Source organism: Papio anubis, chromosome 11 (genome assembly GCF_008728515.1).
Source record: "Papio anubis isolate 15944 chromosome 11, Panubis1.0, whole genome shotgun sequence".
NCBI classification, from domain to species: Eukaryota; Metazoa; Chordata; class Mammalia; order Primates; family Cercopithecidae; genus Papio; species Papio anubis.
Window position 1 is genome coordinate 91,453,713 of NC_044986.1, and position 24,561 is coordinate 91,478,273.

General features: G+C 39.4%; 1 protein-coding gene and 1 pseudogene across 21 annotated transcripts in view; both read right to left on the bottom strand.

Moving 5' to 3' along the window:
- Positions 1-24,561, bottom strand: part of CREM (cAMP responsive element modulator) — an 86,884-nt gene that overhangs the window by 50,694 nt on the left and 11,629 nt on the right. For 15 of the 21 annotated variants that reach the window (XM_031652399.1, XM_031652397.1, XM_031652396.1 and 12 more), the window contains one exon: positions 14,278-14,401. The exons of 5 other annotated variants lie outside the window; for them this stretch is intronic. Coding sequence is in view for 13 of the 16 variants with exons in the window: in XM_031652397.1 (XP_031508257.1) it covers positions 14,278-14,401 (124 nt within the window). In the remaining 3 variants the exon portion in view is untranslated. Of the gene's footprint in view, positions 1-10,956; positions 11,083-14,277; positions 14,402-24,561 lie in introns of those variants that run through there. One more of the 21 variants, XM_021943180.2, reaches the window with a different exon arrangement.
- LOC103887421 lies at positions 3,099-8,652 on the bottom strand (annotated as a pseudogene).

The window sequence follows — 24,561 nt, forward strand, 5'->3', positions numbered from 1 at the left end:
AAAAATTGCATGTATCACGTATAACATGATGTTTTGGAGTATATATAAGTTGTGGAAAAGTTAAATCTAGCTAATTAACAATAGCATTACCTCACGTAGTTGTTTTTGTGGTTAGAACATTATTAACATTCAACTACCTCTGCATTTTTCAACAATACATTGTCCTTAACTATAGTCACCATGCTGTATGATAGCTCTCTTGAACACATTCCTCCCAACTGTAATTATATACTCTTGGACCAACATTTCCCCACCCTTCCCTCTAACTAAGCACCCCCACCTCTGCTAACCACCATTCTACTCTCTACTTCTATGAGAACGTTTTAGACTCCACACGAGTAAGATCATGCAGTATGTGTCTTTCTGGGCCTAGCTTATTCACTAAACAGAATGTCTTCCAGATGCCTCCATCTTGTCGCAAATGACACAACTTTATTCTTTTTTATGGTTGGATAGTATTCCATTGTGTATACATACCATACTTTCTTTATCCACTCATCCACTGATGAGTATTGAGGCTGATTCCATATCTTGGCCATTGTGAATAGTGCTGCAATAAACACGGAAGTGCAGATATCTCTTCCACACAGTGCTTTCATTTCCTTTGGATAGATACTCAGTAGTGAAATTGCTGGATCATCTGGTACTTCTATTTTTAATATCTGGAGGCACCTTCATATTGTTTTCCATAATGGCTATACTAATTTACATTCCCACCATCAGTATATAAGTGTTCCCTTTTCTCCATATTCTTGCCAACACCTGTTATCTTTTGTCATTTTGATAATAACCAACCTAACAGGAGGAAGGTGATATCTCATTGTAGTTTTGATTTGCAATTCCCTGATGATTAATAATGTTGAGGGTTTTTTTGGTTTTTTTTTTTTTTTTTTTGGTGAGACAGAGTCTCACTCTGTTGCCTAGGCTGGAGTACAGTGGTGTGATCTTGACTCACTGCAACTTCCGCCTCTGGGTTCAAGCGATTCTCCTGCCTGAGCCTCCCGAGTAGCTGGTATTACAGGCACCCACCACCACACCTGCTGATTTTTGTATTTTTGGTAGAGAAATTTTGTACTAAAAACATAAAAATTAGCCAGGCCTGGTGATGCGCGACTGTAATCCCATACTCAGGAAGCTGAGGCATGCGAATAGCTTGAACCCGGGAGGTGGAGGTTGCAGTGAGCCGAGATCCCATCACCACACACCAGCATGGGCAACAGAGCGAGACCCTGTCTCATACTTATATAAAAGCATAGCAATGCAATTATGTACAGTACATATGCTTGAATAATAAATGACTGTTACTGGTTTATGTATTTATTGTATTTTTTATTATTATTTTACTTCAAATTATTTTAAAAAGTTAACTGTAAAACAGCCTCAGGCAGGTTTCTCAGGAAGTATCCAGAAGAAGGCACTGTTATAAGAGATGACAGCTCCATGAGTGTTCTTTCCCTGAGGACCCTCCAATGGGACAGGATGTGAAGGTGGAAGACAGCAATATGGATGATCCTGACACTATACAGGCCTGGGCCAATATGTGTGTTTGTGTCTCAGTTTTTAACAAAAAAGTTTAAAAGTAAAAAATAAAAAATTTCAAACACAGAAAAGGTTTATAGAACAAGCATAAAAAACATTTTTATGCAGCTGTATGTTTGTGTTTTAAGCTAAGTGTTATTACAAAAGTCAAAAAATAAAGAATTTACAGTAAGCTACAGTTCATTTATTGAAGAAATGATGTTTCACAAATTTAGTATAACCTAAGTATACAATGTTTATCAAGTCTACAATAGCAAAAAAATAAAGTAAGTTAGCCAGGCATGGTGGCATGTGCCTGTAGTCCCAGTTACTTGAGAGGCTGAGGCAGGAGGATCACTGGAGCCCAGGAGTTTGAGGCGGCAGTGAACTATGATTGTGCCACTGTACTCCAGCCTGGGCAAAAGAGCAAAACTCTATTAAAAAAAAGATAGTCTACAGTAGTGTACAATAATGTCTGAGGCCTTCACATTCCCTCACCGCCCACTCGCTGGCACACCCAGGACAACATCCAGTCCTGCAAGCTCCACTATGGTGTGCCCTATACAGATGTGCCATTTTTATCTTTGATACCGTATTTTTACTGTATGTTTCCTATGTTTAGATACACAAATACTTATTATTGTGCTCCAATTGCCTATAGTATTTAGTATAATCACATCCTGTACAGGTTTGCAGCCCAGGAATAATAGGCTGTACCATACAGCTTAGGTATGTAGTGGGCTATACTATACCATCTAGGTTTGTTTAAGTACACTCTAGATGTTTGCACAAAGATGAAATAACTATACCATTGGTTCTGTTGGATCAGAAGGGGAAAAAAAAAAGATGAAATCGCCTAACAACACATTTTTCAAAATGTATACCTGTTGTTAAGTGATGAATTACTGTACTTGGCCATTTTTATGTCTTCTTTTGAGGAAAGTCTATTCGGGTCTTTTGCAGATTTTTAGAAAGTCAGGTTGTTTTCTTACTATTGAGTTGTTTGAGTCTTTCTTGTGTTTTGGATATTAACCCCTTATCAGATGTATAGTTTGCAAATATTTTCTCCCATTCTGTAGGTTCCCTCTTCACTCTGTCGAATGTTTCCTTTGCTATGGGGAAGCTTTATAGTTTGACGTAATACTGTGAGTCCATTTTTGCTTATGTTGCCTGTGCTTTTAAGGTCGTATCGAAAAACTCATTGGCCAGACTAATGTCAAGAAGTTTCCTGTTTCCTTGTAGTAGTTTCATAGTTTGGGGTCTCATATTTAATCCATTTTCAAGAGTTGATTTTTGTTTATGGTGACAGACAAAGGCCTAATTTCATTCTTTTGCATGTGAATATCCAGTTTTCCCAACATCGTTTATTAAGGAAATGGCCCTTTCCCCATTGTGTGGTCCTGCCATCTTTGTTGAATATAAGTTGGCTGTAAGTAAACGCATGGTTTTATTTCTGGACTTTATATTCTGTTCCATTGATCAATGTATCTGTTTTCATGCTGGTACCATGCAGTTTTAATTACTATAGCTCTATAGTATATTTTGAAGTCAGGTGGTGTTATGCCTTCAGCTTTGTTCTCTTTTTTTTTTTTTTTCCGCAAGACAAAGAGTCTTGACTTTCAAATGATTATCAGTACACCAAGTAATAACGTGTAACAAGTTCTTAAGTTCTATAATCTAGTAAACATGATTAACAGAAACTAAAAGCAGCCCAAACAATTATACCAATATTGTTGTTCTAACCATTAGCAGGAATAGATTAAGGCTGAATGTTGCTTCACACAGGTTACAAATAAGTATTTACTACTTTTTCATAGATAAAGCCCTGGCAAATTCAGTAATGCATTAGGGGGGAAATTATTTAATCCCTTTCTTTCTTCAAAAAAATTGGTTTTGTTTAATTAGATCTAAGAAAGAAAATGTCAACACTGACATATATGTTGCTTGAACCAAAAAGTATACGAAAATAGATAACATATACCAATTTAATTTTCTAGGAAACACGAAATCTTTAGATAAGTTCTCAGTCTGGGGGGAAAAAAAACTGCATTTGTTACTCTCCAAAAAGGGGAGGGACCTATTACATAATATACAGAAATAATTTAATGCCTTTCCATAAGAATATAACTAGAGCTATGTTGAAACTTCATATTCCATGACAGCATCTAAAATGCCAATTCATAGAACAGGTGCTTTTTTCTTCTCCTACCCATTTACGCAGCAGTTTTCATAGGTTTCTGGCCGGATGTTGCAGACAAAGGCCAAGAGGTTGTTCAAGACTTCCTCCTTGTTCTGCCAGAAGTAGATCTGGAGGATGATCATCTTTTCTCCTGGGCCTCCTTTTCCACTTCAGTACTTCAGCTTCATTCGCCTTGAACTTTTTCCCTCTGCAGCCGGCACTGTTCAATTTCAGCCTAAGCTACTTCTTTGGCCTGCTTCAGTCCCCCGTCCATCCGCCTGTGGGCCTTGGAAACCTCAGCAGCCCGCTTCTGGGTCTGTAGCAGCTGCAGGATACCCTGCAACGGACTGGCCGTGGCAGGGGTTCCAGCTTCGTTCTTTTGGTTCAAGATTGCTTTTGTTATTTGGGGTCTTTTGTGGTTCTGTATAAATTTGTGGACTGTTTTTCCCTATCTTTGTGAAGAATGTCATTGATATTTGATAGGGATTGCACTGAATCTGTAGACTGCTTTGGGTAGTGTGGACATTTTAACAATACTAATTATTCCAATCCATGAACATTTATTTGTGTCTCCTTCAATTTCTCTCATCAATGTTTTTTATAGTTTTCAATGTAGAGATATTTCACCTCCTTGCTTAAATTTATTTCTAAGTATTTTTTTCATAGCTATTGTAAATAGAGTTTTCTTGATATTTTTTTCCAGGTAGTTCACTATTAGTAGATAAAAACAATACTGATTTTTATAAGTTGATTTCATATCCTGCAACTTCAGTGAATTCATTTATTAGATCTAACAGGTTTTTCTGGTGGCATCTTTAAGGTTTTCTAATTTTCATTCCTTTTTTTTAAAGGTCGTGTCAGATGTAAGATCATGTCATTTGTGAACAGGGACAAGTTGACTTCTTCCTTTCCAATTCAGTTGCCTTTTCTTTCTTTCGTCTAATTGCTCTGGCTAGGACTTTCAGTACAACGCTGAATAGAAGTGGCAAAAATGGGCATCCGTGTCTTTTTCTTTTTTCTTTTTTTTTCTTTTTGAGACAGAGTCTGGCTCTGCCACCCAGGCTGGAGTGTAGGGGCGTGATCTTGGTTCATTGCAACCTGTGCCTCCCAGACTCAAGCCATCCTCCCACCTCAGCCTCCCAAGTAGCTGGGACTTACAGGTGTGCGCCACCATGACCAGCTAATATTTGTATGTTTTCTGGTAGAGACAGGGTTTCACCGTGTTGCCCAGGCTGGTCTCTTAACTCCCGGATTCCAGCGATCCGCCTACCTCAACCTCCCAAAGTGCTGGGATTACAGGTGTGAGCCACAACACCTGGCCTGGTATCCTTGTCTTATTCCAGATCTTAGAGAAAAAGCTTTCAACCTTTCTCCATTCAGCATGTTAGTTGTGGGTGTGTCATATATTGCCTTTGTTGCACTGAGGTACATCCCTTCTTTATGTAATTTGTTGAGAGTTTTTAAAATGAAATATTGAATTTTTCAAACGCTTTTTATGCATATGTTGCGATGATGATATGGTCTTTTTCCTTCATTCTGTTGATGTGATGTATCAGGTTTACTGATTTGCATATGTTGAACCATCCTTGCCTCCCTGGGAATGAATGGTACTTGATCACTGTTAATGATCTTTTTAATATGTTGTTGAAATTGGTTTGTTAGTATTTTGTACCTATGTTCATCAGGGATACTGACTGTAGTTTTTGTTGTTGTTGCATCTTTATATGCATTGTTTTAAAGGAAAATAGTTATTATCTGCCAAAACAGAGGTCTACTTCTGAATGAAATCTGTTTAAAGACAAGTGTTTTTCCTGAACTATGTCTGTTTTCTTCATTTAATATTGTCTCTACCTAATACATTCAATACCATAACCAGGCTTTTCTCCCCTCTACCTTTTAAGAAAACCACTACAGTTTTATCTCTGATAAGACTACAAAATCCACATTTGTGAAGAGCACTATGAAGATGTCATCACAACTATTCAACGAAGCAGAAATTTCCCAAAGCCTCTGTTTTCCAAATATAATTCTTAATAGTCTGGGATTTACAAGGGTTATAAATAACAAACGATAAAATAAGGCAAAGAAAACAATCTCTGGCTAAACATAGTGGCTCACGCCTGTAATGCCAACATTTTGGGAAGCTGAAGAGGGAGGATCACTTGAGGCCAGTAGTTCGAGACCAGCCTGAGCAAGACAGCGAGACCCCATCTCTACGAAAAATTTAAAAGTTAGCCAAGCGTAGTGGTATACACCTGTAGTTCTAGTTACTCCAGGAGACTGAGGCAGGAATATCACTGGAGCCCAAGAGACTGAGGCTGCAGTGAGTCACAATCATGCCACTGTGCTCCAGCCTGGGTGACAGAGTGAGACTCTGTTTCTTAAAAAAAAGAAAAGAGGTGGCCAGGCACGGTGGCTCACGCCTGTAATTCCAGCACTTTGGGAGGCTGAGGCAGGCGGATCATGAGGTCAAGAAATTGAGACCATCCTGGCTAAAACGGTGAAATGCCGTCTCTACTAAAAATACAAAAAATTAGCCGGGCGTGGTGGGAGGAGCCTGGAGTCCCAGCTACTCAGGAGGTTGAGGTAGGAGAATGGCATGAACCCGGGAGGCAGAGGTTGCAGTGAGCCGAGATCGCACCACTGCACTCCAGCCTGGGCAATAGAGCAAGACTCCATCTTGAAAGAAAAAAAGGAAAGGAAAGGGAAAAGGAAAGGAGAAAGGAAAGGGGAAAGGAAAAAGGAAAAATTATCCAGGCGTGGTGGCATGCACCTGTAGTCTCAGCTCTCAGGAGCCTGAGTCAGCAAGAGAATCACTTGAACCTGGGAGGTGGAGGTTACAGTTAGCTGACGTTGCGCCACTGCACTCCAGCCTGGGTGACAGAGCGAGACTCTGTCTCAACAACAACAACAAAAAAAAAAAAAAAAAAAAAAGAAAAGAAAAGAATCCCTAAGTCTTACTCAAAAAAGAAACTATAAAATTAATGTTTCTTTTTCCAAATTTCAATGTCTAGCCTATTTTTTTTTGTTATTCATTGTCTTTTATTGTGGTAAAAGACACGTAACATATTCATCATTTAAGTGTCGTTTGTAGTGTTCAGTATATTCACATTATTGTTAATTAGATCTCCAGAACTTTTTCATCTTGCAAATATGAAACTCTATACCCATTAAACAATGACTCCCCATTTTTCCATCCTCACAGCTTACTCTTTTACTAAAGAAAATCATACAGAAAAAGGCAAAAGGAATAACTGTATTTATACTGAGTTATTTTTTCATTACTACTAGTGACAAACTACACATTAGTAAAATTAAGAAGGGGAACGTGAACATTTTCTATGAGTATCCAAACTTCATAGAAAATCATTACAAATTACAGAAAAATCTTTAACAGTCTCCCAAACACTAAAATAAATTTGTTTGCATTTTTATTGTAAGTATAAAACCAAACTCTTTTTCTGAAATTTGACTCTGACTGATTTATACTTCCTGAAATTACCTCTGAAACACCAAAATTTATTTAACGCAAAGTACTGTCACCTTCAATACACTGGGATGAAAACAAAAAAGCGTATTCTAAAGCCAAAAACTAACCTTTAAAGAAATATACTATTATATACAAAATTATCAAAATGTGAGCACAGATACATAACAAATTCTTGTTGAAGGTGAAAAAAGTTGGTTACTAACAGTTCACGAGTTACTTTTTATTATGGCCTCTGAACCTTGAATTACCGTCAATAATGAGTTACAGTTCAAAGTAGTGGGTTTTTCTGAATTGGTTAAGGAACATTCTATAATACAGATTTAGCATTAATTGAAAAAAATTTACTCTCTTCCTTTTTCTGCCAACCTTTGTTCATTTTTATAGATAATTCTAACAGAATACAAATGTTCTATGTAACAGATAAAATATGAACAATGAAAAACAGCCAGGGGAAAGAATACATAAAAATAAGGAGCAATAGTGAAAAAATCAACAGTAAAACAAATTTTTATTTCAAAATCTTTTTTTTTTTTTTCCTCTTTTTTTTTTCTTTTTTTTTGAGACGGAGTCTTGCTCTCACCCAGGCTGGAGTGCAGTGGCGCAATCTCGGCTCACTGCAAGCTCCGCCTCCTGGGTTCACACCATTCTCCTGCCTCAGCCTTCCAAGCAGCTGGGACCACAGGCGCCCGCCATCACGCCCGGCTAATTTTTTTTTTTTGTATTTTTAGTAGAGACGGGGTTTCACCGTGTTAGCCAGGATGATCTCTATCTCCTGACCTCGTGATCCGCCCACGTCGGCCTCCCAAAGTGCTGGGATTACAGGCGTGAGCCACCGCGCCGGGCTCTATTTCAAAATCTTAGCAGGAACACTTTTCTCCTTCAGTAAGAGTCCCTCACCTAAGAAAATTAATATACTGAAACTAAAATACAAGATTCAATAAAACAATGACCGTAACTAGATCTACTTAGCTAAAATTATATGAAATCAACCTAACATAATGCAGACCATCTTTAATACACAAATATGAGGTTGCTGACCTATTAACAAGAGAAAATGTTGCTTGAGGTTTTCTATTTGTGTGCTCATTTTTTGTTTGTTTTGTGATTGCCATCTACATCCTTCCTAGGCCTATCTGGAACCAAGAAGATGGATTTTTGGCATAGCTGGCCAAAACAGAGAAATGCCATTCCAATTTTCCACTAGATTAAAAAAGAAAATTTACAACTCACACATGACAATATTTCCAAGTATCCCTTGTTAAATCGTTCCTACTTCAATCCCCCACGGCATGCTAGGGCTGCTTTATTCCGAGGGACTCCTTACACAGTGTGCGTTTAGAATGGAAAAGATAAGAAAGGATAAGATATGAAGCCATCAAAAATTCAGAAGTTAGTCACTTTCTGCAAACATCATAGGGTTAACAGAGTTCAGCTTGATTAGGAGAGTATAATCTCTGAACAACATTCCCTAGTGGCTTTCTCTGCCTCCCTAGCGTCTCCTTGTTTCCAAAAATACAGAGGTCCTTGGAGAGGTTAAGTGTTATATGAGAACTAATTCTCTGGAGGCAGTATGCCGACCTTGACAATCTCCAGAGTTTCCTTCCCCCCCCCGTGACTCCTGTGATGCTGCTCCTTTCATCTTTCCCTTCTATCTTTGCTGAAACCTTGAGAAGTGGTCATTTATAAAGAAGAGTTGTTTAGCTTTCAGAGTCGAGGCCTCCAGGCTTCATCAGCAGCTATGGGGAATGATACTTCAGAAAGTCACTTTTAAGGTACATCCTTCCCACTGGCTCCATCTGAATGACCTCACCCACCTAGGTCTTCATGGCAGTGTTATCAATTCCCAAGAGTCTAGGAACAAGAAAAGTTCAAGGTGTCCACTCTGCTGCCTTCAGAGTAGATCATACATTTGTGAAATGAATATGGATTGCATATTAATTATACTTAACTAGGTATAATGACATTTTGTTATATAAGAAAATGTCCATAATGTTTTAAGACTTGTATACCCAGAAGTAAGTAGGAGTAAAATGACATGATGTCTGAGATCTGCTGAGCAGCTTAAAATACTTCAGCGACAAGAAGAAAAAAAGAAGATAGATGAGGCAAGTGCTACAAAGTCTTTTTTTTTTTTTGAGACAAGGTCTCGCTATGTTGTCAGGCTGGAGTGCAGTGGTTATTCGTAGGCATGATCACAGTGCACTACAGCCTTGAGCTCCTGGGCTCAAGCAATCCACTGGTCTCAGTCTCCCAAGTAGCTGGGACTACAAGGGCATGCCACCACACCTGGCAAATTTTTTTTTATATTAATTTATTTTTTATTATAGAGACAGGATCTCAAGCTGGTCTTGAACTCCTGGGCTCAGGCAATCCTGTTGCCTCAGCCTCCCAAAGTGCTGGGATTACAGGCATGAGCCACCATGCCTGGCCTAGCAAAATCTTAACAATTAGTAACTTTATATGTACGTGGAATCATTCTTCTACTCTTCTGTATGTTTGAAGTCTTTCACAACAAAAGAAGTTTTAACTTCCCATTACCCATTTAAAAACCATATTATTTCCAGAGGCTGTGTCACTATTTTAAAACTACTTGTATTATACACACAATATTTTCGCTTCTTACCATTTTGATTTCTGGAAAAGATTTCCGCCTGGCCAGGTTATTTAAAATGGACTCTCCAGCCCGGGCGCGGTGGCTCAAGCCTGTAATCCCAGCACTTTGGGAGGCTGAGATGGGCGGATCACGAGGTCAGGAGATTAAGACCATCCTGGCTAACACGGTGAAACCCCGTCTCTACTAAAAAATACAAAAAACTAGCCGGGCGAGGTGGCGGGTGCCTGTAGTCCCAGCTACTCGGGAGGCTGAGGCAGGAGAATGGCGGGAACCCGGGAGGCGGAGCTTGCAGTGAGCTGAGATCCGGCCACTGCACTCCAGCCCAGGCAACAGAGCAAAAAAAAAATAATAATAATTAAAAAAAAAAAAAAATGGACTCTCCAATTTATTATCAAAGGTTTTACCAGAATCCAGTGGGTCAAGTCCTATATATCAACACAAGTACTTAATAAATACCAGCTTCCATTAAAAATAAATCAGCATAAAAATAATTTAGACAAGAAGAAAGCCAAGACAACATTTAACCTCCAGTTATCAGGATTTGTTAATGGCAACTCGTGCTTCCAACTTTTTGACATTACCACCACCGTGATTTTGTTTTCAAACAGAAGAGAAAGGCTCCATTTATTACTACAAAGTTATAAAATAGAAAAGCAAAACTCCAGTCTCCCTTGGTGTACCTGCACCTCACCTCAATCCATCAGCAGAACAGGGGCCTGACAGCCAAGACCAAGCTCAATAGTTGCTAGGTCTCTGATGATTTTCAGAGTATATTCTTGATTAGCAGAAGCTCTGGAAAGGCCAGAGCAGTCAAAACAACTAGTATCAAATGACATTAGATGCAGAGAATCAAACCCACTGAATGTTCTGCTCACACCTTTTGTTCCCACACTGTTTACTGATAATCTGATAATATAAACAAGGAAGGTGTCAGAAATTCCTCTTTATATACAACCAAATTTAAATCTAAAACATATGGAAATTTACAATCCTTAAGTTTGAAGAAAAATGAGTCAAGCAGCAAGTAAATATAAAGCCATCAGAAATTCAGAAGAGTCAGTCACTTTTGGCATATATCATAGGGTTAATAGAGTTCAGCTTGATTTCCTACTCCTTATAAGATATATGACATCGTATGATAGTAATAATACTCACAAACAAACAGCTGCTGGTGTCACAAGAACTTAAATGAGTAATTATGTTCAGAAAATTCTGACTGCTAAGAATTGTCTTCTAATTCTTCAAAAAAATCACGATCCATGCATGGTATGGAGGATAATTCTTAAATAAAATAATCCATGAGTCAGCATACAGATTACTTCTTAATCTCTTTATATTTCTAACATGTGAAAGACAAAAACCATAGTTTACCGTTGGATCAAATACTTCAAACAGGCCGGGTGCAGTGGCTCACGCCTGTAATCCCAGCACTTTAGGAGGTCAAAGCAGGTGGATCACTTGAGGTCAGGAGTTCAAAACCAGCCTGGCCAACATGGCATAACCCTGTCTCTACTAAAAACACAAAAATCAGTCAGACATGTGGCACATGCCTGTAATCCCAGCTACTCGGGAGGCTGAGGCATAATAATCGCTGGAACCCGGGAGGTGGAGGTTGCAGTGAGCAGAGGTTACAGTGAGCTGAGACTGCACCACTGCATTCCAACCTGGGCGACAGAATGAGATTCCGTCTCAAAAACAAAACAAAACAAAAACAACAACAAAAAATACTTCTAACAACAGAAAATAGAAAAACAGCAAAACTCCATGAATTTACTATCCAGATTTAATAACTATCAATATTTATTAGCATACATTATTTGAGATTTTTAAAGAAGCATTACAAACATAAACACACGTTTTTTCTAGTTCCTTGATTCTGCCTTCTCACAAGTTTCTATAATCTTCCATTTTATTCAAAACATTCCCAAATTTCCCACATCCCAGTTCTCACCCTTTTGTCTCACAAACCCATCTTTCTCTTACTTCAAGACAAGTTTCTTAAAAGACTCTGTACTTCCAATTTCCACTTCCCCTCCTCTTATTCTCTAAGCTAGTTTCTGTCCACTGGACTCCTATTCAATTCCAAGCCCTCAGAAACCGAAGGCTACTTTTCAGACTCCACATTACTCAACCTGTTGGCAACTTTTCTTTTTTTTGAGACAGAGTCTCACTCTGTCACCCAGGCTGGAGTGGAGTGGCTCCATCTTGGCTCATTGCAACCTCGGCCTCCTGGGTTCAAGAGACTCTCGTGCCTCAGCCTCCCGAGTAGCTGGGACTACAGGCATGTGCCACCATACCCACCTAGTTTTGTATTTTTAGTAGAGACAGGGTTTCTTCATGTTGGCCAGGCTGGTCTCGGACTCCTGGCCTCCAGCGATCCACCTGCCTCGGCCTCCCAAAGTACTGGGATTACAGATATGAGCCACTGCACCCAGCCACCTGTTGGCAATTTCTGAGTGAGGCTCACAGATGTGGCTGTCACCCAGCCTGAAGGTCCTCAGAATTGCAAATTACCATATTTAGATAATGGGAATCTATTGCTGGGACTTCAGCCCCAGAATTCTGGGGTAAAAGGCATCTGTAGAACTTAGTGAGCCAGGACCCACCCAGAGGGAAGTAGAGTCAGAAGGAATAAAATGTATTTTCAGGCTGGGTACAAGAAGCTCACGCCTATAATTCCAGCACTTTGGGAAGCTGAGGTGCAAGGACAGCTTCTGCAAAGGAATCTGAGACCGGCCTGGGCAATATAGTGAGAACTTGTCTCTACTGAAAAAAAAATAAAAAAGTGCTTTCAACTACAACTTCAGCAAAGGGAGATTACTGACCAGAAATCATAGCTCTAAAAATTCTGGAAAATCCCAAAATCATGAAAAAAAGTATATGCTTTCTATTCGATTCACACAGACAATAAAGACTAAAGGAGCTACACCAAAATGTTAACAATGATTAAATCTCTGGATGTTAAGATCATGGATAGTTTTCATATTCTTCATTTTAGTAATATTTATTTTCTACAATGAACATGCATTTTTTTTTTTTTAAACAAGGGTGGGTGCATGTGTGAGGGGGTGTGTGTGTGTTTGTGTGTTTAAGCAAAAGGCCTGGCCTACATGCCTGTCTTTCAGTGTAACAAAAGGTGTTGCTAGGGAGATACAGCTCTACAGAACATCGCAGAAAACCTCCAGGGAACGAGTGGGTGTTGGCAGCTTTAAAGAGGAAAGAAAAGTAGGCTGGGTGCATGGGAAAGGAGAGCTCTCACACCAGTCTGGCCTAATATAAACCAAGAAGTGCCTGGTGTTCCCCCCACGCCTTCCAGTCAGCCACCAGGTCCTTTTTATTCTCCCTTTAACATACCACAAAGGTCTCACCACTGCTCTGTACCTCACGCTACCTTGATTCCACCAGGCATCCTGATGGTGTCTTCACTTCCGACTCTCTGACTTCCAATTCCACCTCCACATGGCTACTAGTGTCTAAACTGAAAATATGGTGGGCACCTGAAAATATTTCAGGACTATTTAGAGTACAGTGTACTCTAAACCCTGAAATGTATACAATCCTCTGCTTACCTTCACCAGCTGGACTGCCCAACCCAGACACCTGGCTCCAGTTAAACTTAATACCCATAGTTCCCTGAACATCCCATGCCCTGGCTTTGTGCCTCTATGCACACTCTTCACTCTGCCTAGAATATGCTTCCTCACCTTATCAACCTGGCAGACTCCTACTCATCCTTTGTGTCTAGCTCAAAGGAGATCTGTAAAACACTCCTAGTCAGCTGGCTGCTCCCTCTTCTGTAGGCCTTATTCATTTTCTACATAGTATTTTACAGCACTTCTTACCCTACTGGAGTTATTGCTAAAATATGTCTACCCTACCAAACCATGAGATATTTAAGGCCCGAAACTACATATCCACATGCATCTGGAATAATTAGACACAGCAGACATTCAATAAATATTTGATGAACAAACAAATGTGTTTGTTTTTGCTATATATTTTTATAGATATCTCAGAAATAAATTTTCGGATCTGGAAACAGGTACTGACTGATACTGGTGCTCTCTGAATGAAACCAATTCAAAGTTAGAGACCTAACTGAAAAGAAAGTAATGATCGAGACAAATACATACTGGGCAAATGGTAAGATTTCTGTCATCTTAACAGCTAAGGACATCAGAACTGTATCGATTTCGAATTAACAACCCTCTCAAATCATACTTTGAGGATTACATATTCCGGAAGGGTTTTTGTTTTTCTGTCCATAGTGGTAGTGGCAGTGGAGATGGGGCACTGCTGAATGTCTGTTAAAATGCAAGGCTAATCACAATATGTATCTTTTCTTCACAATCAAATCAGCAAGAATGGCTGATAACCACGATGGAAAATTTAAGATCAATGGCAATAAAACAGAATCTGCACCTAATTCTCATTTCCATGTATTTTGACTTTCAACGGTGCCTGCCTATTGCCTACCTGAGCTAAAGCAGGGATTGAATTTTGGCCAGTCTGAGTCTGCATATGAGCAGACTTGCTCTCTGTCAAAGAAGCTGTTATATTTCCATCATGCTGGGATTCAACTGTTTCCATGGTCATTTGTCTGAAAAGACAATAAAAAGGAAGACAAATTAAGGCCCTATCTTAAGTATTTGGAAATACAGGTTGAACATCCCTCATCCAAAAATCCAAAATCTGAAATGCTCCAAAATCTGAAACTTTCTGAGCATTTACATGATGCCACAAATGGAAAATTCCACATGTGACCTCATGCTATGGCTCAAAACTTTGTATCTTGTACAAAAATCATTAAAAATATTGTATAAAATTACCTTCGGACTATAAGGTGTATATGAAACATAAATGAATCTCGTGTCTAGACCTGGCTCTCATCCCCAAGGTAATTCATATGTATATGCAAATATCCTAAATCCAAAAAAATCCAAATTCTGAAACAATTCTGGTCCCAAGCATTTCAGATAAGGGATACTCAACCTGTACTGTTTTTACCTAGCTTTCTAATAACCATTTCTGACATCCAATTGTACTATCGGTTTTTGTTTTTGTTTTTTTTTTTCAAGAAACAGGTTCAATAGTAGAGTCCTAACTCTCTCAGCTTTTCTTTTCTGCTCACTGAATATGAACATTACCAAGGGAGCACTGCAAAACGTCTTGTGAGAACTACCTTATTTTAAAACTTAAAAAACTTATAATAAAATCTTCCTGATCATTACTTTAACCCTGCTGTTTAGCATGAATGACTGGAAAATTATGTTTCCTATTTTACATGAAAAGTATAAATATTCTATGATTCTCAAGGCCTAATAAACCTGTTTTATATTATGAGGTAGCGTGAAGGAATTTCCCCATTGTCTAAATTAAATGTATAATAATATTAAAATATCTCTTGCTTTGTTATCACTAAGTCATTTCTGATAAACAAACCCCAATTATTGAAAAAAGAGGACCTAATTTTTTCAGGAAAAAACTTCTGATGTGATTTGAAGTTTGTGTATGAATTCAGTTTAATGATTTCTATATGGACTCTTTTTAGAAGGCAAACTATATTATAATAAATTTTATCCTGTTAAAGATAAAATATAAACAAAATAAAATTTAAATTTAAAAACTTACAGAAACTAGTCCCTGTTGTTATACATCTTTTCAGCTGTCAATAATACAGTATGTTTTTTTCACCTTAGTCTAACTATATGTCCAAAAAGTATATGGTCCACTTAGACCTCTGAATTAAAATATCCAAGTTGTTTTTCCAGATTTATTTAGTTACCAGATCCTACAGATCCTTCATCTACTGCCTTTGACTTCATACCGCCTTTTGCATTCCAGTAGCCATTAGCCAAATTCAATCATTCCATGCTCAAACCTGTCTGCTATCGTCTATACTACAGTTATTTTAACACTTACAACTGACCAGGACAATTTAGAGCAATTATACCAAAATACAAACATAGAGCCTACCATAGAAAAACGTCTTTCCCTATATATTGCCTAATCCTTTATCTCTTTTCCTAAAACTTCCCAGAGTGGCCTCTCCAATTCTAGGTAATTATAGGTCATCATCACACATAAAGGGTTAACTCCTACTGTTCTACTTTTGGTTACGTGAGCAGTTTCCAAAGAAAATACCTCAAGACATTAGTTCTGCAGGTTCTAAAAAGGCATTATCTGGGGAAAAAGGGTAGGGAAAGTGCTTTGTCAAAACGTTTTAAAGATTAAAAGGATTTCTCTCCCACAGAACATCTCAAAAGCTTCAATCCACTAGTGTGTCTTGAGAAAGGTGAAAGGCACAGGTCCAACAGACACCATTTTCTAAAAGTATCTGACCACCAAACAAACCCTTTTCCCACAAAGTATGCCTTAGCAGGAGTATTTTGGAAACCACATGGGAAATGTTGTCTTGTGCTATTTTGTATACCTTTGAAAGATAAAACCTTTCTTAAGGTTCTGCAACAACTTGGGTCTCAACTCAAAAATTACATGCCGAAAGGCCTTCCCCAGTAAACTCTATTTCATTCTAGAAACATTCATTTAGCATCATCTACATGGCAGGCTCTGAAAATACATAAGCAGGTAAGTCATGGCCCTTGCCCTGGCGGAATCCATTAACTATGTTGTTGGTTTCTCAAATTATGGTCCTTGGACAACTCGCATCAGAATTAACGAAAAGTATTTGCCCTAAAAAATGCAGAAGCTTAGGCTCAACCCCAAACCTAGTTAATCAAACTTTCTTGAGAATTCAACTTCTTATATTCAAACAATTCCAATATGTACTAAAATTTCAAAAACACAGCTTATTGGCAGGTCAGTAATTAAAGTAAATCACAGGTAAAGTAATTTCTTTCTTTCTTTTTGAGGCAAAGTTTCGCTCTGTCAACCCAGGCTGACTCGAGTGCAGAGGCATGATCTCAGCTCACTGCAACCTCTGCCTCCCAGGTTCCAGCAGTTCTCTGGCCTCAGCCTCCCAAGTAACTGGAATTACTGGCGTGCGCCCCCGTGCCCAGCTAATTTTTGTATTTTTAGAAGAGACGGGGCTTCGCCATGTCGGCCAGGCTGGTCTTCCAACTCCTGACCTCAGGTGATCTGCCCGCCTTGGCCTCCCAAAGTGCTGGGATAACTAGGCATGAGCCACCGCAACTAGCTGTAATTTCTTGAATCATGTGACGTATGTGATCCATTAAATGCTCTGGAAAACATAAGAGAATGACTAAGTCCGCCAGAGGATGTGGTCATATGAGTTGTACATTGAAGGTTGAGTAGGATTTCACCAGCTAGAAACGACAGGGCAACTATGAGAGGGAGGAAGTACAGAGGATATTTGGGAAACAGAATAGCTGACTGGAGTAGAAAATCTGGGGGAGTGAAGGGGGGATAATTAGATTTAATGGGAAAGAGACAGAGTAGGACTGGTACAAATAGGGCTGGAAGGGTTGCATGGAATTAAATTAGGAATAATCTATTTTTTTTTTTTTTTGAGATGGAGTCTTGCTCTGTCACCCAGGCTGCAGTGCAGTGGCGCGATCTGGACTCACTGCAACCTCCGCCTCCTGGGTTCAAGCAATTCTCCTGCCTCAGCCTCTCAAGTATCTGGGATTACAGGCACGCACCACCACACCCGGCTAATTTTTTGTATTTTTAGTAGATACAGGGTTTCACCACGTTGGCCAGGCTGGTCTCCAACTCCTGGCCTCAAGTGATCAGCCCGCTTCGGCCTCCCAAAGTGCTAAGATTACAGGCGTGAGCCATCATGCCCAGCCTGAGTTACAACTCAATAACTGATATTTATAATAACTATCCTGAGTCATCAAAAAAAGCCTAATTATGTTCAGTATACTTTAAGGACAGAGGGGTACACACTGTGGAATCCAAGAAGTCTCCCATTTAAAAACAAAAAAAGTTTTAATGATTAAGAAAATAAACTATTTGGAACTCAATTTTTGAGATATGATAAAAGACTATAAGCTATCAAACAAATTTCAAAATGTTTTATACATCAAAATGTCTTGATATGTATCATCTCAAGAAATCATTTTAATTGGTCCATTTTTCTCTGGGGGCATTTCCCAGAGAGTTCAGTCCTTTGCCCTTTTCCTTTTGTCAATATTACAGAATTTTCCAATATGAATACTATGGCTTCTTCAATCCTATATGCAGATGGCTCCCAAATCTGTATTTACACACACTTCCCTCCTACTGAGCATCTCAACCTGGGGTTTTCATGGACACCTGTCCCTTCTCTTTTATCTCTTCTTTTAGTCAAGAGTATCATCGTCCATTCAGACTCCAAAGCTAGAATCGTGTATCTATATTATCAGTCAGAACCAGATCAACCACAAAAAGCAACCCCACAAAGCTAAACATCAGTCAGAATGCCATGAGGCCTTGAGCCTTAGGGAGAAAGGCAGAGATGGAAGGTCAGCAGCCACCCCAACTCCTCCTCCTTACCAGAATTTAGCACTGGGCACTGTCCGCTGTAACCTCCCATTGCCTCACTGGACAAAGTAATTGAGCTGCTGTTCCACACAGTTGCTGCCACCCACTCTGAAGACAAAAATCACAGACAATGGGCCTCTTCCTAAGCCACAACTAAACTGCAATGCCCCTGTACCCATGCCAGAATCATACCCAAATCACTGTCCAAGATATAAACTCCTTCCATATTTCATCTTCACTCTCATAACTAGTGCTTCCTTTCCCTCCATAATACAACCCCTCACTCCTGTTCTCCTTCCAAACCCCAGCAATGTGCTATCTGGAACTCCCAAAGCCTCGCAGCTGTCCTCTCAAGAAGGTACTGCTCATCTTCCCACACCCAATCAAGGTCATCATGTCGAATGGCCATCTGCTTTGTTCCCCACTGTTGCTTCCCACCTGCACCTCCTTTACTCCCTTGTAAAAACCCTTGTTCAACTGAGGCTCAAGGTCATCAGGATCCATAAGATAATCAGTATCTACTGACCTCCAGGATGTAAACTGAAGACTCTGGCTCCTGATGTAAAAGTCTTCCTCTTCACCATTCTGTCTATGTTCAACACTCAAATGAAGACCCATCCCTTACCCAGATGTCTGAGATCAATGACTTACTTTATGCCACTTCAGCCATCTACTGGAATGGTTGGCCACACCCTGGACACTGCTAATGTGCAAACTGGTCCAGCTCTGAAAAAATTAATTCTGACATTCCACCCTGCCTACAACATCCTATTCCCCCCCACAGCTTACCCTCTCCCTTGACCACTCCCATCACACTTGTTATTCCAACACACTGAGATCTCCACACCACTTTCTCTCTGCCCATCCACCTCCCTCTTTCTTCACTTCCCACCCTATTCAGCTAGCATGGCTTCTCATTTTAATTATTGTCTCCCAGCCAGGCACGGTGGCTCACGTCTGTAATCTCAGCACTTTGGGAGGCCAAGGCGGGCAGATCACGAGGTCAAGAGTTCCAGACCAGCCTGGTCAACATGGTGAAACCCTGTCTCTACTAAAAATACAAAAATTAGCTGAGTGTGGTGGCAGGGGCCTGTAATCCCAGCTACTTGGGAGGTGGACGCAGGAGAATTGCTTGAACCTGGGAGGTGGAGGTTGCAGTAAGCCAAGATTATGCTGCTGCTGTAAATTCTTAGTAAATACCAACCTTGTATCTCCTTGTAAAACCAACTCTTCATCTCCTCTATGCCTGCACCAAGGCAGATGAACAATATTGAATGAAATTATAAGCCAGAATAAGCTATTAAGGCCAAGCACAGGGGCTCACGCCTGTAATCCCAACACTTTGGCGGGGCCAAGGCAGAAGGATCACATGAGCCTAGGAGTTCGAGATCAGACTGGGCAACATAGTGAGACCCCGTCTCTACACAAAAAACAAAAAAATTAGCTGAGCATAGTGGTGGTCACCTATAGTCCTAGCTACTCAGGAGGGTGAGGTGGAAGGAACTCTTGAGCTCAGGAGGTCAAGACTGCAGCACACCATAATCGTGCCACTGCACTCCAGCCTGGGCGACAGAGCAAGACCCCATCTCTAAAAACATAAAATAAATATAGCTATTAAATTCTCGGTTTTCAACCTCAAATGGGCGGCAAACTGATGGAGTTTGCCTACTTGGCTTACTACTCTCCCATTCTCCACAACTGTTTCGAATGTGCTCCCTCTTCTCAATCCCTGCGTTTCTATACTGACTACACTCAATGAAAGCCCTTGCCTGCTGTCTCTAATTAGAACTCCATCAACTCCCCACACCAAATCAACAAAGCTATTGACATCTACACTCACTATGCTCCCTTGCCTCCTGCCTCCTCCCCACTCTTAAAATTCCTGTATCTGTTGTTTAGAGCCCATGCCCTTCAGGGGTTTATACTATCAATTATTCTCTCCCCCTTTAACAGTTTTTTCCTGTAAAGACTTAAACACATTCACGTCTGTCCCATCTCACAACTTACACACACAGCCACAAATCCACTGGATCAGAAATCTCTCAAGCTATTCCCTTGAACCTCTCTTCTCCTTCTCACTGCTAAACTACTTGAAAGAAATGCCAACACTATCTCCGTTACTTCACATCCCACATACTCCTAGACACCCCCCCAAGTTTACAGAGGTTTCTGCCTCTAAAACATCTCTAGAAATGGTAACTAATCTCTGTCACTAAATCCAATGTACATTTTAAGTCCTATCTTTTGTTTGATCCCTCAGCAGCATTCAAACTGTTGACAACATCTTACTTCTTGAACACTGTCTCAGTGTACTGATACTACATTTTCCTCTTCCAATCTGATTCGCTGACAATTCCTCCACAAGCTCCTCTGACAATTCCTTCCCTTTCTCAATGTTAACCTTCAACGTTGCATGTCTTCGGGACTCTGCTTAGCTTTCTTGCCTCACTCTCAAATCTCTCCCTACTTCATGGGGTCTGTTTCTCTGGATTCAAGTGCCAGATTTAAGTCCATGACTCTAGGCCAGGCGTCTCTTCTGAATTCCAAAATGCAACATCCAAATCCCTGTTTAACATCTCCAAACACATGGCCTGCAGGAACCTCAAAATCAATGGGTCTAGAACTAAACTCCTCTTCTTCCTCCACAAACTTTCTACCCTTCTGAGTTTCCTATCTCAAGAAATGGGACCCCACCATCCAACCAACTGTTCAAGCCAGAAACCCTGAAACTCCCTGTCATTCCACACAGCACCATCATCAGGTTTGATGATTCTACCTTCTAAAGAACAATTAAGTCTCCTTCTCTACATTTCCACGGCCACCACTCTATCTCCTGGCTCCAATCCATGCCAACAGTTATGTTTCTAAAACATGTATTTCTACTTAAAATATTTCTTTGCTTAAAACTCTTTAGTAGCTTCCTATTGACTACAGAATAAAATCCAAACTTCTAATTCTTATAACTATAACCATCATTTATTGAGAGTTTGCATGTGGTAAGTGACTGGTAGTTTTGATTAACAACTCTGTAAGATCACTATCATCAGTTCTTCCAGCCTGGGCAACAGAGTGAGACTGTCTCAAAAAATAAAAAATAATTAGTTCTTCTTTTAGCAATAAGGAAAAGGAGACTCAGGGAGGTTAAAAATTTGATCTTACCACAAAGGTATAAGTGGCATAGCCAGGTTTCGAACCAAGGTTTTTTTCCGAAGTCCATATACTCCATTACTAAACCACACTGCCATTCGATCTCTTTCACAATGTGACCCATTTTAGTTCTACAGCCTCATCTCCAGTCCCTCTACTCTTTCCAACACACTGCATGCCAGCCTCCTAATCAGACATTTTTTCAAGTACATACCTTACTCTCCCAGTTTTAATCTTTTACATCTAATCTTCCCTCTTCCTGAAATGCCCTTTACCCTTCTTTGTCCAACTGGCAAATTCTCACTAGTCTGTCAAGGTCTGGTTCAAGGACACCATCTTTCAAAGGCCTATTCTAATAGCCATGGGCAGAATTAGATATTCTTTTTTGAGTTCCCAAAGCATTTTACAAGTCTGTTATAACATTTGTGTAGCATATAATACATGTATTCACACAACAGCATGAGCAACTCAGGGACAGGGATCCCATCTTATAGATTTCCATGCATTCCCAGTGCCTAGTACAGTATATGCTACATAAACCAATTATTCAATTATCCTGGAAGACTGTGCAACTATCAGGTGTTATTATAATAACAAAAATAACATTCAGAGAGATTAAGGGACTTTTACAGGGAACATAATAGGTAGCATGATGAGGGATGAAAAAGAGGTGTTGTGACTGTGACTCCAGGGTTCCTTCCATGGTCACTGCCCTGCGTATTCCAGTTTGGACAACATTTTATGATGATGATGTGTTTTGGAGTATGCTGCAATTGTTGTTGCAATCTCACTCAGATATGCTTTCTCTTTCATAGCAAATGCATGGACTGTAATTTTATTCCATTTGTATTCTGTCAGAGTACCTAGCACGGTGTTCAGTTCATGTCATTTAGTAAAAGTTTGATACTAAAATTATTTTTTTGAAGGTAAAAATCATCTATAAAAAAGTAAGGTTAACACTAGCAATTTAAACTAGATACGCTATTTCCAGCCAGTTTATTCCGCAGATTTATATCCAACTGCCCTCCAGTACAACCCCCTAAACCTACTAAAACCCAACTCCTACACAGGACTCAGTGCAGAAGATTCAACTAACAATTCAGTGCTCAACATGGGTCAAGTACTGTACCAGGCATTTTTCAAGCACTATCTCAGCAGAAATGCAGGACCCCAAACTCAGCTGTCAACGTTGCACATACAACATTAACATCTATAAATCAGCCACAGCTGCTCCGGATAGAATTTATAGAGTCTATTATCATCTTATTCACTACATAATTTATAACTAAATATATTAAAATTGAAGAGATGTCACATAGAATATATTTCCCCAAATCTCACTTTCTATATTAAACATAGTTGTGATATTAAATAAACACAGCTGTACTAAAACTAATAGTGTTTAATTAACTATGTAGTATTTTAATTTTAAACAATAATCCTTTTCAGAGAGAAAAGAACCAATTCACAATTATGAATTACAAAATATTTAAAAATAAAAACATGTAAGGATAAAACAAAACTAAAACAAACAAAAAAGTCCACTAAGCACTATAAATTAACAACAAGCAAAATACTGGCAAATATTTGGTTCCACAATTCTAAAAACAGGTAAAAATTTGCTAAAATGGTGGCTGGGCATGGAGGTTCATGCCTGTAATCCCAGCACTTTGGGAAGGCGAGGCAGGTGGATCACCTGAGGTCAGGAGTTTGAGACCAGCCCGGTCAATATGGTGAAACTCCATCTCTACTAATAATACAAAAACTAGCTGGGCGTGGTGGCCCGCGCCAATAATCCCAGCTACTCAAGGGCTGAGGCACAAGAATCTCTTGAACCTGGGAGACAGAGGTCGCAGTGAGCCAAGATTGTGCCACTGCAATCCAGCCTGGGCAACAGAGTGAAACTATGTCTCAAACAAACAAACAAACAAAAAAATAGCTAAAATGGGGATATTTAAATTTATGAACAACTAATAATAGCAGGAACATTATTTTCTTTTGAAGTTAAACATTTCTTCTGAAATCTCCTTTATATTATTTAGCAAACCTTTCTCTCCTTTGATAGAAAAGCAAATATTATCCCAACCTGTTTTGAATATACTGGGATCCAAATTAATAAAATGTTAATATAACTATTGTTTTTTTAAAAATAGGACCTTCCATTAAAACATTTTTCTCCTTAGAGATAGGATCTTGCTATGTTGCCCAGGCTGGTCTTCTTCTTTTTTCTTGCTTTCTTTTTTTTTCCCCAGGCTGGTCTTTAACACCTGACCTCAAGCAGTTCTCCCACCTTGGCCTCCCAAAGTGCTGGGATTATAGGCTTGAGCCATTGCACCCAGCCTAAAAAAAAATTTTTTTTTTGATAAAAAATTGTTTTAATACAAAATACAAAAAATTAGCTAGATATGGTGGCACCCTGTAATCCCAGCTACTCAGGTGGCTGAGGCAGGAGAATCCCTTGAACCTGGGAGGCAGACGTTGCAGTGAGCCAAGATCGTGCCATTGCACTCCAGCCTGGGTAACAGAGTGAGACTCTGTCTCAAAAAAAAAGAAAAAAAAAATTCTAAAATTTTAGTTGCATCCAATTTTCAAAGACAAATTACACTACAGAGGAAGTGCATTACCCTTGAAAAAAATTTTCACCTCTTCTAAAAACAGAATCCAATTGGAAAAGGAAGTTATTAAAGTTGTTTCTATTCTTTTAAATTTCTCTTCAGGGCTATATCCAACTGATGAAACAGAATGTCTCTGAAAGTAATCAAAAGAAAACTTGAAAAATTCTATTTGGATATTTGTAAAGTGTTGGTAGAAACTTTCTTCTATTTCGTAAGGTTAAATACAAGTATAGCCAAAAGGCCAGGAGGAAGAATAAAACCCTGGGGACTCTTCAAATTCTACAATTCCGCTGAACTATCGACATCCTCACAAATGGTCTACTTTCTAACTGAAAAGACCAGTACTTGGCATACGTCAACTGACATACCCACACATCCCCTACAGCGCCTAGCATGGTACACAGTAGATGGTACCTTAAGTGAATGGCTGAATAATTTGAGTCTATAATAGAATACATATACATACATATATGTATGTGTACATCTATACATCCATTTACTCATCATGAACTTTAAGCTAAGTAGAATTTTCAAAAGAACAGAAAAACAT